This window comes from Aplysia californica, unplaced genomic scaffold, assembly GCF_000002075.1.
Source record: "Aplysia californica isolate F4 #8 unplaced genomic scaffold, AplCal3.0 scaffold00425, whole genome shotgun sequence".
Taxonomy (NCBI): Eukaryota; Metazoa; Mollusca; class Gastropoda; order Aplysiida; family Aplysiidae; genus Aplysia; species Aplysia californica.
In genome coordinates, this window is record NW_004797695.1 from 220255 (window position 1) to 234244 (window position 13990).

At 43.4% G+C, this 13990-nt stretch overlaps 1 protein-coding gene across 1 annotated transcript in view; it reads left to right on the forward strand.

Annotated features, from left to right (window-relative positions):
- Positions 1 to 13181, forward strand: part of LOC101850497 (chondroitin sulfate proteoglycan 4) — a 50459-nt gene extending 37278 nt beyond the window's left edge. The window contains exons 2-5 of the mRNA XM_005104554.3: positions 3793 to 8282; positions 9147 to 9300; positions 9730 to 12131; positions 12684 to 13181. Of these exons, the coding sequence (XP_005104611.1) occupies positions 3793 to 8282; positions 9147 to 9300; positions 9730 to 12131; positions 12684 to 12848 (7211 nt within the window). The 3' untranslated portion in view covers positions 12849 to 13181. The remainder of the gene's footprint in view (positions 1 to 3792; positions 8283 to 9146; positions 9301 to 9729; positions 12132 to 12683) is intronic.
- Positions 13182 to 13990: the final 809 nt, after the last annotated feature.

Below are 13990 nucleotides of genomic sequence, written 5' to 3' on the forward strand. Positions count from 1 at the left end.
CACACACACACACACACACATACACATACACACGCACACATACATACACGCGCGCGTGCACGCACGCACGAACACACAAGCACACAAACACGCGCGCGCATAAACACGCTCACACGCATGTATCCAATACACCACATCGCCACCTTTCCTTCACACATTTCTTGGTTTTATTACTGCCCCCTCCCCATCATTGTTGATTTTAACGTTGCGGGAACGAGACTCCCCCGCTGGTATTCCACACGTTCTGCCTCGTCCTGCCGCGCATTTTGCTCACCTGCACACATTTCTTTCTCTAACCCTTGCCGACTGTGCCCATTGCGAGATGATGAGATTTCTGTGTGTCCGCTGGTCCAACTGATCCCAACCGAGTCCGTGTCCGATCCGATCCGATCCGATCCGATCCGATATGAAACATTGTTTTAGCCAGGATTTGCCAAGTATGCTGGTTGGAGTTTTGTTTTGGTTTATTTTTTCCCCTCCGAATTTCAGCAGCCAAGCTGCTTTACTCATAAGCTCATGTCAGTGCAAGATTTGAGGAAGCTCACTGCTTACAACTTTCCGGATGAAAAGGATGTATAGTTAGCCCTTTATGTATCATGCTGAACTGCGGAGCAGATGGACCTGGTTCGAATCTCCAACGGGGCGTTCTGAACTTGGGTTATTTGTTAATAAACATCAAATAAAAACATTTAAGCCAGAATCGAGCCTTGTTTGATCGGGTCCGGCCAACTGGATCTGACATGGACCAGTGCATCAGTGCAATGGGTAATTCGTAAGTGCACCACGCCTATCTCTGTGTTAATCCCCGTAGAAGGGCCCCGGATCGCGCGCGCGCTGATACTGTTGTGATGACGCACTACATGACGTCTGTGGGGAGCAGGTCTCGCCTTCTGGAAAGATACTGAGCTGAGTGAATGAGTGGCATTTGGGAGGGATATGGTGGTGCTGCTGTCTCTTGGTTGTTGTAATATACAAGTAGTAACATGTGGCGACATTTCGGCCGATTGAATAAAGTACGCTCACGGAGATTTTTTTTTTTTTTTTTTTTTTTGGGTATGCCTACGGGAAATGTTTTATTAACGTTTATAGTGAGTGGGCTTTAAAGAGTAAGCAAATCTTGGGTTCCCTTTTATTTTCTCCGTCGACCATTATTTTGTGTACATGTACTATGTACTTCCCGTACTGTATGCACCCCTTTCAATACAACTACAACGTACTTAATTTGATGATGCGTATGTGTTGACCAAGCCGTCTATTACTTGAAGCTGCGCACATCGGAAGCTTTACCGATATTATCTATTATCCAAGCGGCTGAAGATTTGAATGACAGTTGCCTACGCTGCATTCCCGAGCCTTTTCATTAGAACAAAAGGTGGAGCCTCAGTCCAGAATAGTGCGTAGCTTGAACAAGACAGTATTATATTAAGGGGGGCTGCACCTGGAGGCTATCTCGCTTATTACTGGACCGAATTTTACCAAATTTCACACATATAACAACCACAGTAAGGAGTCTTAAAATCCGCAATCAAATTTGAGAAAAAAGTTTATTTTCCATGGATACGCCGCCATATTGGATTTTATTGACATGTCTTACGTAATGAATACCGCACTTATCGCTCATGGAAATTGATTGTTTTTTGCATGCGTGTTCACAAACATTAGATCTAAAAATTCGTGTGTTGTTTTTTTCCTAATCGAATTAGAAAATTTTTAATAAATTTTTTCCTGAGGTAGCATTCCAGTTTGCGAAAAATCCGTGAAAATCCACATTCCAGACACCACCAACAAAAATCTATTCCATATATCAAAAATTCAACAGACAAATTTTTAGTATTACGTCTTCTCTTCATTCTGTGAAAATTTCATGAAGATTGGATGAAAAATGGGGGAGTTATTCAAATTAGTATAAAAGTCGCGTTTTGAGAAAACGGCTGATAAAGAAAAATAAAATACTGACTTTATGAGGAAATGGCGGTTACAAACATGCCCGGTATGGGAAAAAATACGGTTTTTGGGGTTCTTATGCTATGAAATAGTTGTAGGAGAGGCTGAGGAAGCTAAAAATGCCTACAACTCAAATTCCATGATTTTGAGCCGAATTTTGATTTTGGGGGTGTCGCCCCCCCCCCCCCCCCCTCTTAAGGTGTGTACACTAGTGCGAAATTTTCCCATTTCGGCAGGATCTGCAGAATGACAGAGAGAGCTAGGCTGATTTCCTTGATTTGAAGCCAGATTTGAACAGTGCAAGTCGATCGCTTCAAGTCAAGCGGCTTAGAGTGAAACAACTCTGAAGAAATCATTTCGGGCTAAAATTAAATTTAGATTGGACTTAACGGTCTCTTAAAGGGATTATTTACCCAGGACTTTCGTAGTCTTCGAGTCGTTATTCCTTTCATGTGAGGAACGTAAAGTCCGATTGTTCATTGGGGGTCAAGACCGCTGATCGTCTATATTAACTAGTCATTATTGTGGACCTAATTGCGAGTCTTATCATAAAGAGGGGAATTTTGTTGAGGGCCGTTTCTGTTCGGATCCGAGCCTGCACACGTGACTTGCTGAAAAAAAGAAGTTGATCTCGCTTTAGAATAATAGAACTTCAATAAAAGCTATGGTTTCTATGCTTAACTTTTGTGACTCTAACAAAGTTACCTACTCGTGCACCCCGCTGTGCAACGAGTGAACGACTCTGTTATCACTTGGCTTTAACGTTGGAGTGGTGTTTATCAGTTATTGGGTGTCTGCAGCTTGGTGCCGGCTCCTCGCTCCCCCGTGCCGTTATCTCACTGTATGGCACTCACGCTCAGAGCAAATGACATGAAGCGCGCGTGCCTGGATGTGTAGTCAGTGGGAGTGGGAGCCTTCTTGTTGTGGTTTTTTAGGGTAGCTTTTTTACATTATTTATCTTTTTGGGGGTTTGGGGTTAGTGGGTTTTTGACGTGTGTTTCTCTGTTTGGAAGGGGGAAACAGGGAAGGGAAGATTACCTGGATAAGCGGAACTTCATATGAGCGCTTTTGTTTTCTTTTTGTTCTGTTTTCTTCTCTTCTTGATATTTTTAAAGGGTTTTTGGCAGAGCGGAGTGGGGTTCTGCTAATAGGTCTCTTTTCTATCTTAATTAGTAGATAACGTTACATTTCCTGTGTTGTGTACATTGGGTTCTTTGTATTTAAAACTGAAAGGAGAATCGCGTACCAGCGCTTGTTGTGTAACGGTTAGGCTCTGCACTGCTGCACGCAGAAGGCGCGAGTTCGATTCCCAAGTGAGGCAGTTTTTTGTTTGTTTGTTTGTTTGTTTTTGTTCTGGTTTTTTTAAACTTGGTGTCTCCATCTGTCTGCTGTGGTACTGTATCCCACTCTGCCTGGGTTAGCCCTCCTAAGCTGGGTCGAAGAAGCTCGCCCCCAAATTGATCTCATTTGTGTCAATGGAGGCATGCAATATTTACAATAATGAAAGGGCGAATAGATACAACACAAAAAAACCCCAAAAAGCAAAGCAAACCCCTCCCCCCCCCCCCAAAAAAAAACGACCAAAAAAACAACAAAACAAACAAGTCCAGCTTCCGAATTCCTTAACGATACAAAATTGCAACAACAACTGAAAAACATTGGTGTGACATTTTGTTATCGATTAGAAAGTCTCTTTGCTTGACTGTGAAGGACCACAAATGATTGATGGGCCTTCCCTTATCATCTTCAACTTTTACTTTTTGCTTATGTTTCTATAGCCGGACGTATTGTGTCGCTGTGCTCTTCTTTATTGAAGCCTAACTATAACTTTTTTTCTGTTCCTCTCAGCTTCCTTCTACGGGGAGAGTTACGTGTTCACGCCGGTGCGCGAGGCGAGCAGCTCCAACTCCGTGTCGCTCCAGTTCCGCTCGCACCGGCCACAGGGCCTACTCCTGCTGGCCGCTGGGCAGACAGACTACGTGGTGGTCCAGCTCAACGCGGGGATAGTCGAGACGCGCGTCAACCTGGGCTCTGGCGAGGCCGTGACGTTCTCGGCCCGCGGGGTCCGCCTAGACGACTCACGCTGGCATGAGGTGCTGGTCAACCGGACACTGGACACCGTCTATCTGGCGGTGGACGGGATTGACGCAGGTCAGGCCACCACGCCAGGGACATATCATGATCTCAACATAGACCTCGGTGTGCTGCTGGGGGGCACAGGGAATTTAAAGGAAGAGTTCTACAGAGGGGCTAAATCCTTTAGGGGCTGTCTCAGGAGTGTCTTCTTCAACGGCCACGATATCCTGAAGGAAGCAAAAGAGCTGAAGAGTGCCCAGAATGCCTTTCAGGTGGCCTGGCACTGTGACGATGAATTCACTGCTTCGTCAAATTCGCCCATAAGCCTTTCCTCTGATACGTCTTTTGTTGCGTTTCCTCACTTAAGAATTTATCCTCAGTCAGATGGTGGAGTTTTCTCTTGTGAAGTAAAAACCCGATCACCAGATGCCGTGATTTTGTTCAATTCTGGTCAAGGTGCAGCATGGGAAGATTTCATAGCTGTAGAATTAGTGGATGGCAGGCCAAAGTTGTCTATAGACAAAGGTAGTGGGGTGATAGAGGTGTGGCTGGACTATCCGGTGAGTGATGGCAAGTGGCACAAGCTGGAGGTGAGTGTGTCAGAGACTGTCGCTGAACTGCAGATAGACACCGAGAAGAACTTGACCAGGTTTCATCTGGGAGGCCAGAACTACTTAAACTTGGCTGGTCATGTATACCTTGGAGGTGTTGGCTTTAAAACAAGATCTCATGCCATCAGGTTAGGCTTGGTGTCCCTGCTTGGGAAGTCAGCGATGAAGGGTTCCATGGTTGGCTGTCTGAGAAATATCATGATGAATTCCCGTACTTTTGGCTTCCACCAGATTGAGGTGTCTCGTCTCATAGACCCAGATTGTGCCTGGGAGTTCCCTTGTTCACAAGACCCGTGTCTGCCTGGTGCCCAGTGCACAGAACTAGAGGGAACTGATTTCAGGTGTGACTGTGGAGAACAAGTATGTGTTAAGGATACATTCCGCTCAGATTTTGACGACTGGAATGAGGATACGAGAGGCATCGTTTCTGTCAGTGAATTGAAAGTGGTGAAAGGTGGTGTTGTGGTCATCAACCAGGAAGTGATCCAGCTCAACAGGGCTCTGTTCAGCAATGGACTGACAGAGGAGCATGTTGTGTTCACAGTGAAAGACAGGCCAAAGAGTGGTTCAATAGAAATAAAAAATAGCAGAGGCAGTCATAGTGCAAACACATTTACTCTGAGAGAACTTACTAGTAACTCTATTGTGTACAGACATTACGGTGGTGAAGAAGAGATTGACAGCTTTACTATTGAATTGACTTTTAACTCTTTGCTTCATAGGCAAGAAGCAAAGCTGAAAGACAAGTATGAGTTTGTTGTGCCTGTGAGAGTACAGGCACCTAAAAGTAGTAACTTAGAAGTGGTTCTAAGTTATGGTAATATTATTTCGGTGACACCTGGTGCTAAGATTAGGATTACACCAGCCATTCTCAATGTCCCCTCATCTGACATTGATAGTTCCAAACTCAGATTCGTCATCAACTACCTACGTCAGGCCAGGAGCATGTTTGAGAGGTCTGATGAACCCAAAATATCTGTGACATCCTTCACACTGAAGGACGTTCAAGATGGATACATCTGGTTTCAGCATAATGGGGATAGAATCGTATACACAAAGGTCAATGTCACTGATGGCGTTTCTGTCAGTGAATCAGCCGACTTTCGTTTTAAAGAGGAAGAGCTGCAGGTGAGCATAGCTAACAACACGGGTATCACTCTAAGCTATGGGAGTCACAGGCTTATCACAAACTTTAACCTCAGTGCTGTCACTAACGCTCCTCTGGAAGACATAGAGCTGAGGTACCACATCACTAAACCTCCTGCTTACGGCACCCTACAGCGCATGGAGCATCAGTCCTCTAAGTGGGTAGATGTTGAGACATTCAGTCAAAGGCATCTCAATTCAGGCAGAATTCGCTACCTACATTTACCAAGTTCAAAGATTTCTAACTATGATAATTTCAAATTTGAAGTATCTGCCCAAGATGTCAAGAAAGAATCTTTGGGCTTCCAGATTCAGTTCAAAACGGTTGTCCTCAGTGTAGAGCACAGCTCCAATCTAGTTTTGTCAAAGACATCTTTTGGGAAGTTCTCAAACACCTCACTGTCTGTGATTTCCAATGCAGAAAATCTGGATTTTCAGAAGATTGTTTACATGATGTTACGACCTCCTCAGAAAGGAGATCTATATTTGATCCCTCAGGACGTCACCAACCCAGTGATCTTTTCTCAGGTTTCCCCGCTCAAAACTGATGACAATTTCACCCAACAGGATGTGAACAATGGTCATGTCTATTACAAGTTCAACAAACCAGGGTTTGAGAAGGTTAATGATTTTGCAGATCTCCAGGCAGCGTATTACGGCTTTATCATCATGGTGCGCCCTAGGATATTGTACACCCCCGAATCGAGCACCTCTGTCCAGATGGTGAACAATGGGCTGCTGGGAGTGCCAGAAGGTGGAAGTGCACTGATCACAGAGCGCGATTTGTCTGTGAAGATGGACAAGTTTAAAAGATTCACTCTCTCAATCATCAACTATCCAAGCCATGGGCACATTGAAATTGTGAATCCAGATACAGGAAAAATTGAGCGTGGAAATGCTTCTTTTTTCACTATGTCAGAAATCAGTGCCAAAAAAGTTTTGTATAAGCATGACGATTCTGAAAATCAAAGTGACTTTTTTACATTTTCTTCTAGTATTGTTTTCGATGATTCTCAGTCCAGCCTGCCTGATGAGATTCAGGAGTTTTCTGGGACTTTTCATATAGCAATGAAAATGATTAATGACAATGCCCCGGTGAGATCTGTCAGCAAGATATTTAAAGTAGCCAGTGGTCAGAGTAAAGTGTTGAGCATTAAAGATCTAGCATTCACTGACCCAGACATAGACTTTGATGATTCTTTACTTAGCTACCATCGACAGCCTATACCTAATGGTGACATTATCAATGCAGGTACCAAGGTATCTGTCTACAACTTCACACAGAGTGATCTTATCAAAGGAAATCTGATATTCCAGCATAAAGGTAACAGTTACACTCGCACACCAATCTCAGTCTCAGATGGCCAGTTCATTACTACAAGTATATTTGAAATCCAGGCATCGTCACCTTATGTGATGGCTGGCAATAACACAGGTGTTACCGTTCTACAAGGGAAACTGGCTCTGATAACACCCTACAACCTTAGCATCGAGACCAACATGGATTTTGATGAACAGGACGCGACATTCCAACTTGTGCAAGAACCTGAGCATGGCCAGCTGCGTGTCAGCGGTCGGCAGGTACTGAGATTTTCGTACCGAGATGTTCTCCGTGGTCTGGTGAGATATTGGCATGATGGCACTATGGAAATGGATGATAAGTTCACATTCACTGTGAGCATCAACTCATTTAAGTCCCCTGTCACTACCTTCAAGATCACAGTTGAGGTGGAGGGAGTCAATGAACCCCCACAGATCGTTCACAATGGCCTATTACGTGTGCTGGCCTACCAGACCAAAGCCATTAGCAAAGATATCCTCCAGGTGTCCCACAAGGGATATGAGCCCTGGGAGATTGAATACATTATCACCAGACTTCCCCAATATGGACACCTCATCATTGGTGGGAAAACGGTCAAGCAGGGTGAAGCACCTGAGTTCAACCAGGCGGATATAAATGCCGGACGTGTGCAGTATGCCTCAGAGTCTCCCTCACAACTCTCGGACACAATGGTCTTTGATGTAGGCACAGACGTACAAAGTCTACGGCACATAGAATTTCTTATAGAAATCGTTCCTCTAACATTACCGCAGAACAAAGCAAATGCCACAGTCATGGAGGGGGGCAGTATTGTTCTATTGATGAAAACATTGGCTTTGAAAGGCAGGCTGGCGCAAAACCGAGAAGTGAGGTTCACAGTGGAGAGAGCCCCGGTCCATGGACGAGTTGTGCTCAGGTCAGGCAGTAGGGATACACACGTCAGTAAGTTCTCATACAGTGATATATCCAGAGGAAGGGTCCATTACGTTCATGATGGCAGCGAGAGCCTGTCGGATGAGATGGCCATCAAAACAGAAGTGCCTGATGCAAGTACTGTTAGCCAAGTAACGACCTTGTACCTGAAGGTCACCTCTGTAGATGACCAACCACCACGCATTGTGGTCAATACTGGACTTGATGTGTGGACTGGGTCAATTACTCTTCTCACCAATGAGCATTTGCAGGTAAGTAAATAAGTTCTGTACTTAATGTCTTATTTCAGCTAGGGGAATGTACTTTGAGCTTTTTATGTGTTTTATGCATACGTATTATAGTTTGTTTTGAAAACTATTTGTTGCTGAAGTACAGTTTGGTGAAATGAGAATATCCACTTTTTATCATAATAATTCTGTATTGGTTCATAATTGTGCTTTTTTTCTGTGTGGAAGGATGTCAGATAGAAATATCAAAGTGCGAACTCAATGTGTACTGGCACTAAAATGAAAGTGTATTTGTGTAATATGTGTGTTGCAAGCCCTGAAGTGTGCATGTTGAGTCTTTTTCTCTTAGACAGCATGCTTAACTGATGACATGCATTGTTAGGAATAGTGGTGATTTAATGATTTATGTTTTTACTATTATCACAAACATTGCACTATTGTTGATTATTAATGGAAATATTCTTCTTCTTTTTGACATGATTATTATTGTTATTAATGTTGTTGTTAGCATTTTTGTTCGTATTGTTGAAATATTTTTTATCGTCTTATTTTACCAGTTTGCTGCAGGATAAGGAGTTGATTATTGATGGGGTTGTGGAGTAATCATTTTTACTCGACTAGAAAAGGATGCACATGTTTGTGTGTGTGTGTGTGTGTGTGTGTGTGTGTGTGTGTGTGTGTGTGTGTGTGTGTATGTCTGTGTGTATGTGTAATTGCAAGTAATTTTCTGTCTGTGTTTGTTTTCTTTGTGTGTGATTTTTTATAATTATAATAATTTTATTTGGGTAAAAGAGAATATATGCCAAAAATTTTGTTCAATTAGAGCCTTCAAAGGTTTTTGTCTGCAAAACCATCTTACATTAATGATGTCCTGCTCTTTTATTGCAGGCCTCCGACTCTGACTCTACTAGTAGCCAGGTTGAGTTTCGAGTGACGGCCCCCACCAATGGTCACTTGGCCTTCCTGAACAACACCTTCAAGCATATCCTGAGATTCACACAGAGGGACATAGACAGTGGTCAGCTGGTATTTGTTCACAAAGGTAAACTGATTTTTAGCTGCCTTCTTCTTTTTTTCGATGTTGTGCTGAAAAGACTGAAAAGACAAAACAATGTTTAAAAATTAAAAACATAAAAAATGTGATGCTTTTGAGACCATTTTCTAGTAAATTATCTTGACAACACAAAAGTAAGGATGCTTAAATCGTAACAAGGCTATGTTTTTATACCTGTTTTTATGCAACTGATTCCAGTGTAGGTGGGATTCACCACCTTGTCTTTCCAGACAGGGAAGGAAGTCTTGAAGATCTGTATGGGCTCTTTAGACTTGTTTAAGACACCTTGGCTGGCGAAAGTCATAGACAACCAGTATGCCCTGGCCTGCTGTCTGGGCAAGATTTTAAATAAATGAAATTGGACCTCTTTTATTTGCCCTTTAAACTAAGTAACGTTATTCACTTCTTTTCAAACAGGTAATGAAAATGGGGAGTTCCAGTTTCAAGCCACAGATGGAAGGAACAAAGATGACTACAAAATTTTCCGGATTCGAGCTCGCCCTGTCCAGTTGTCTGTGATGGTGAATGAAACCGTGAAAGCCTTCCCCAGAACTTTAGAACTTATCAGTAACCGGACGCTCCTGGTCAAGACGTCTGCTGAGAACTTCTCTCAGCCGATTGTCTTCACTGTGGTTGAGCCACGCCCGAGAAAAGGCCGCTTGGTGACAGTGGTTGGTGCCCAAACTCTTGACATCAACTCCTTTACCCAAGAAGAGGTAAATGAGGGAAAAGTTTTCTTTCTTCCCACAAGTCACCCGAAGGACTGGAGTGATGGAGAGGGGATTTACTTTGAAATATCCACCACCTATGCTCAGCCGCTAAAAAAGAAGATGCTACAAATCAGTATTTCTTTTTCAAATCTTCACCAAGGAAATTACAGGCGCGTGTTGAAAGTCATTGAGCCAGTGGTGGCTGAAGGTGAGCAGGTTACAATATCAGCTGACCTCTTTAACTCATCAAAGATGCTCGAGTCCTTGAATGCCTACAAGGAAGACATCAGAGTAGAATTCTCCTTTGTTGCATCTGTTCACAATGGTTACTTGTGGTTCAGGGATATGACTGCGGAGATGGGGGATACCTTCACTCAAGAGGATCTGAACAAGGGCTCCCTGGTTTACAAACATGATCACTCAGATACAGTGTATGACTGGTTCCAGTTTGGAGTGATGATGTTAGTGCCACGTTCTGTGTCAGAGGCCACAGCGTCCATGTACCAAGTATTTAACTTTACGGTGGACATAGAGCCCTTGAATGATGCGCCTTTTGAACTCCTCACCAGACACCCAAAAATTATTGTCAAACAAGGGTCGGAAGTCACCTTGAATAGCTTCAATCTGAGTACAGTAGATCTTGACACTGGCCCTGAAGGCATTGTATACATCATCTTAACTCAGCCGGACAATGGAATGTTTGTGAAAAAGTCTCAGCCGCTTGTACGGTTGACAGCATTTACTCAAAAAGACATTGATGATGGAGACATTATATTCAAACATGACGGTACACGCAAGGCTAGTAGCTCTATGTACTTCAAGGTATGGGATACGGTGTTTGACCCTTGGTTTGCCAACATGGACATTTTTGTCACAGCTTTAGAAATTGAGGTAGCTTCAGATAGGATGGTGCCTCTAATTCAGGGTAGCCGCTCAGTAACTCTGTCTAGCCCGCACCTGAAGGTGACTACAAATGGAGATCCTGACACGCTTGTATACAAAGTGATTCAAGCTCCTCAGTTTGGCAAGCTCAGAAAGTCTGGTGTTCAAGTCACAGATTTCACTCAACTGGATTTGGAGTCTGGTGCATTGGTGTACACTCAGAACACTGATTCTCCGGGAGAGGACTTCTTTGTTTGCAACATCGCCTTGCTTAACCAGGACTGTCACAAAGATGCTGTGCAGTTTGATATCATCATGAAGCCATTGGTGAGGCAGGGACCACTTCTGTCTTCTCCTGGATCTCACGTGGCAATCACACGTGCCAGCCTTGATGCCAGCGAGTTGGCCCAGATCACCAACGACAATCCCCGCTTTGAAATCTCTTCTCCGCCGGAACACGGCAAGATCATGAAGAAAAATCGAATGCGGAAAAGATCAGTGGATTCTCAGGAGAACTTTACCCCTGTGTCAGAGTTTACCTTTGAGGACGTTCTGTACACCAGGGTCTATTATGTTGCTAGTCAGGGTGGGGCGAAACAGGACAGCTTTAAGTACAAGCTAACAGCAGCAGGAGTGCCACCAGCAGAGGGGGAACTTGTCATCCAGCTGGAGCCTCTAGATGATAAGGACCAAATGGAAACTGATATCAGTGGGCAAGGGGAAGAGACCCCAATTTCCCCTGAACATGACTCTGATGATACCGGGGTTTCAGAACGAGGGGATGATGATGAAGAGAAGGACAGTGCAGGTCAAGGCAAAGTCAGTGGCGCTTCTGTGGGCTCAGATGACGGAAATACTAACGTGATTATCATCGCCACTGTGGTTTCTTTACTGACCATTCTTGTTGTTGTCGTGGTCCTCGTGATCTTGTTCCTGCGTCGGCGCAAGCAGAAGCGCTCGGGGTCCATGGAGGAAGAGAAGCAGTACAAGCCACGCCCGTACATCAGTGGACCATTGCAGCTTGACCAACCTCACGTGCTGATAGAGCCGAAACACGATGACACGTCCTTGACCCCGATGAGTGCGGAGGACGCAGCATTAGTGGAACCATTTGAGGAGAACACTTACATGAACACATCGCTGGTCAGCCCCCAGTACAGTGACCGACCAACCACGTCTTTAGGGTACCGGCCAGGAACTCCACCAGGCTCCCCGGACGTCACTCAGGTGAGTTGTTCAGGTGTTACCAGCCACTGTTGGAAAGTTTTGATCTGATGACATGATAATAATAATGAAGATAATTGTTATAGTACCCACTCCTGTGTGCACACAATTCTAGGTGGTTTACATAAATGTAAGTACAAGATATGTTCAAGTTAGTCTTAGCTCACTGGACCTAGTAAATGATACAAAAGAACAAACCATATTTTAAGTTCAATTATGTGATAGCAGGGTGTTGAGAGAGTAATTTTTCTTTGAAATGCCTTTCATACTGTGCCTTTTATGCTGCTGATATTGTTTCAGATTGTCTTTACCTATCATCCCTTGCCATTTAGAACCACTTCTTTTACAGTTGTTTTAAGATTGTGTGACAGGTTCATCATGAATCTATATGGTTTAGGTTTTTAGAGTGAGAAAGGGCAATGTAAACTGCTTCTTTTCTGGTTCCCTTCATCTGTATTTCATGCCTTCTGTACCATTTCTATTATTTTAATCTTATGCTTAAGCCAATCCATTCTAATTTCTGGGACATTTTTCTTTTTCTCTCTTCGAATTCAGTCTGACCAGGCCTCAGAGGACATGGAGCGACGGTCTACCATGACCAGTGGCCGTGACTCCAATGCCAGCACTGACCTCATGGACTGGACGCTGATGGACCCTGACCTATTGCAGCATTGTCGCACTACCACTCCTGTTCTACGCAGTAACCAGTACTGGCTCTAGTTCCTCCCTCCCTTCCTGCACCCTCTCACAAGCTCTGAGCTAAAACTACTGTTCAGTTTTTCTGTGCTCCTCTGGAGTGGTCAACTGTAGGTTCTTTAGTTTTGAAGGTTTAAGACAAGTTTTATGGCACCTTCAGCACAGATAGGTCATATTAGTGCCTAAGATTAGAGGTGTGACTAGAGATGAACTCTTTGTGTACCACGACTTAACTGCATAACATAACTTTGTTGTGAAGAAAGACAGGGATGTATCGGTATCTGGAACAGAAAGGGTTAAGATACAAAGAAAAAGAATAGAGATAAGGATGATAGAAGGATGTCTTATAGGAAAAAAGGAGCAAACCACTCCAGAGCACCCACCAGCCACCCACCTAGGCTTGTTAACCCCCTGTGACAGTGATGTTATATTATATATGACCCATTTCCTATCATTGCTTAAACTGTTACTATTTTTCTGGAGATACTCCTGCGTCTTGACCAGTGTTTTTCTTCTGTAAAAGGTTTTAAAGTACGGTAACAAGCTCTTTTGTTTAAAGCTAAGACTCGAGAACTAATTTTTATTTATAAGATCAAGTCTCTCAATCACCAAAGAGACTAACCAGTTGTTGGTTTTTCCGGCGTGTTAGTTAAAGTTTTTACCTTCTCTTTGGACAGGACACCTCCTCTCCTTTGGGGACAGTATATTTTTACAAACTATTTTAATAACTAAAGTTCAGTGCATGGGATCCTTTGTCACAAACCTCAAATCTTTAAACAGTCACATTTCTATGTTGTCAGGTCTCTTTTCAGAGGATCTCTCTAAAAAGATGAAATTAGCTGAAGTAATAGTCTTTGGTAATTTGGATTTGTGAGCTGTATTCGTGTTCTCACTTTTGGCGGTATGATTTTGTCATTGGCAAAAAATAAGAAACTCTGATATTTTTTTTCTTGCCATGTAAACCAAAATCAGACAGTTAAACTGTTTTACTTTTAACATTAACGGAATATATAAGGGGTACATAGATGATGGTTGCTTTAGTTCAGTTACATAACAGTCAAGCCAACACAAATTCTGCGTGACTTACACATGGAGTGAGCTTGTTTCTCTTTCATTTTGGATTTCCCTTTTCAGTCCTGGCCCTTGTAAAGAGCACACATTTCTGG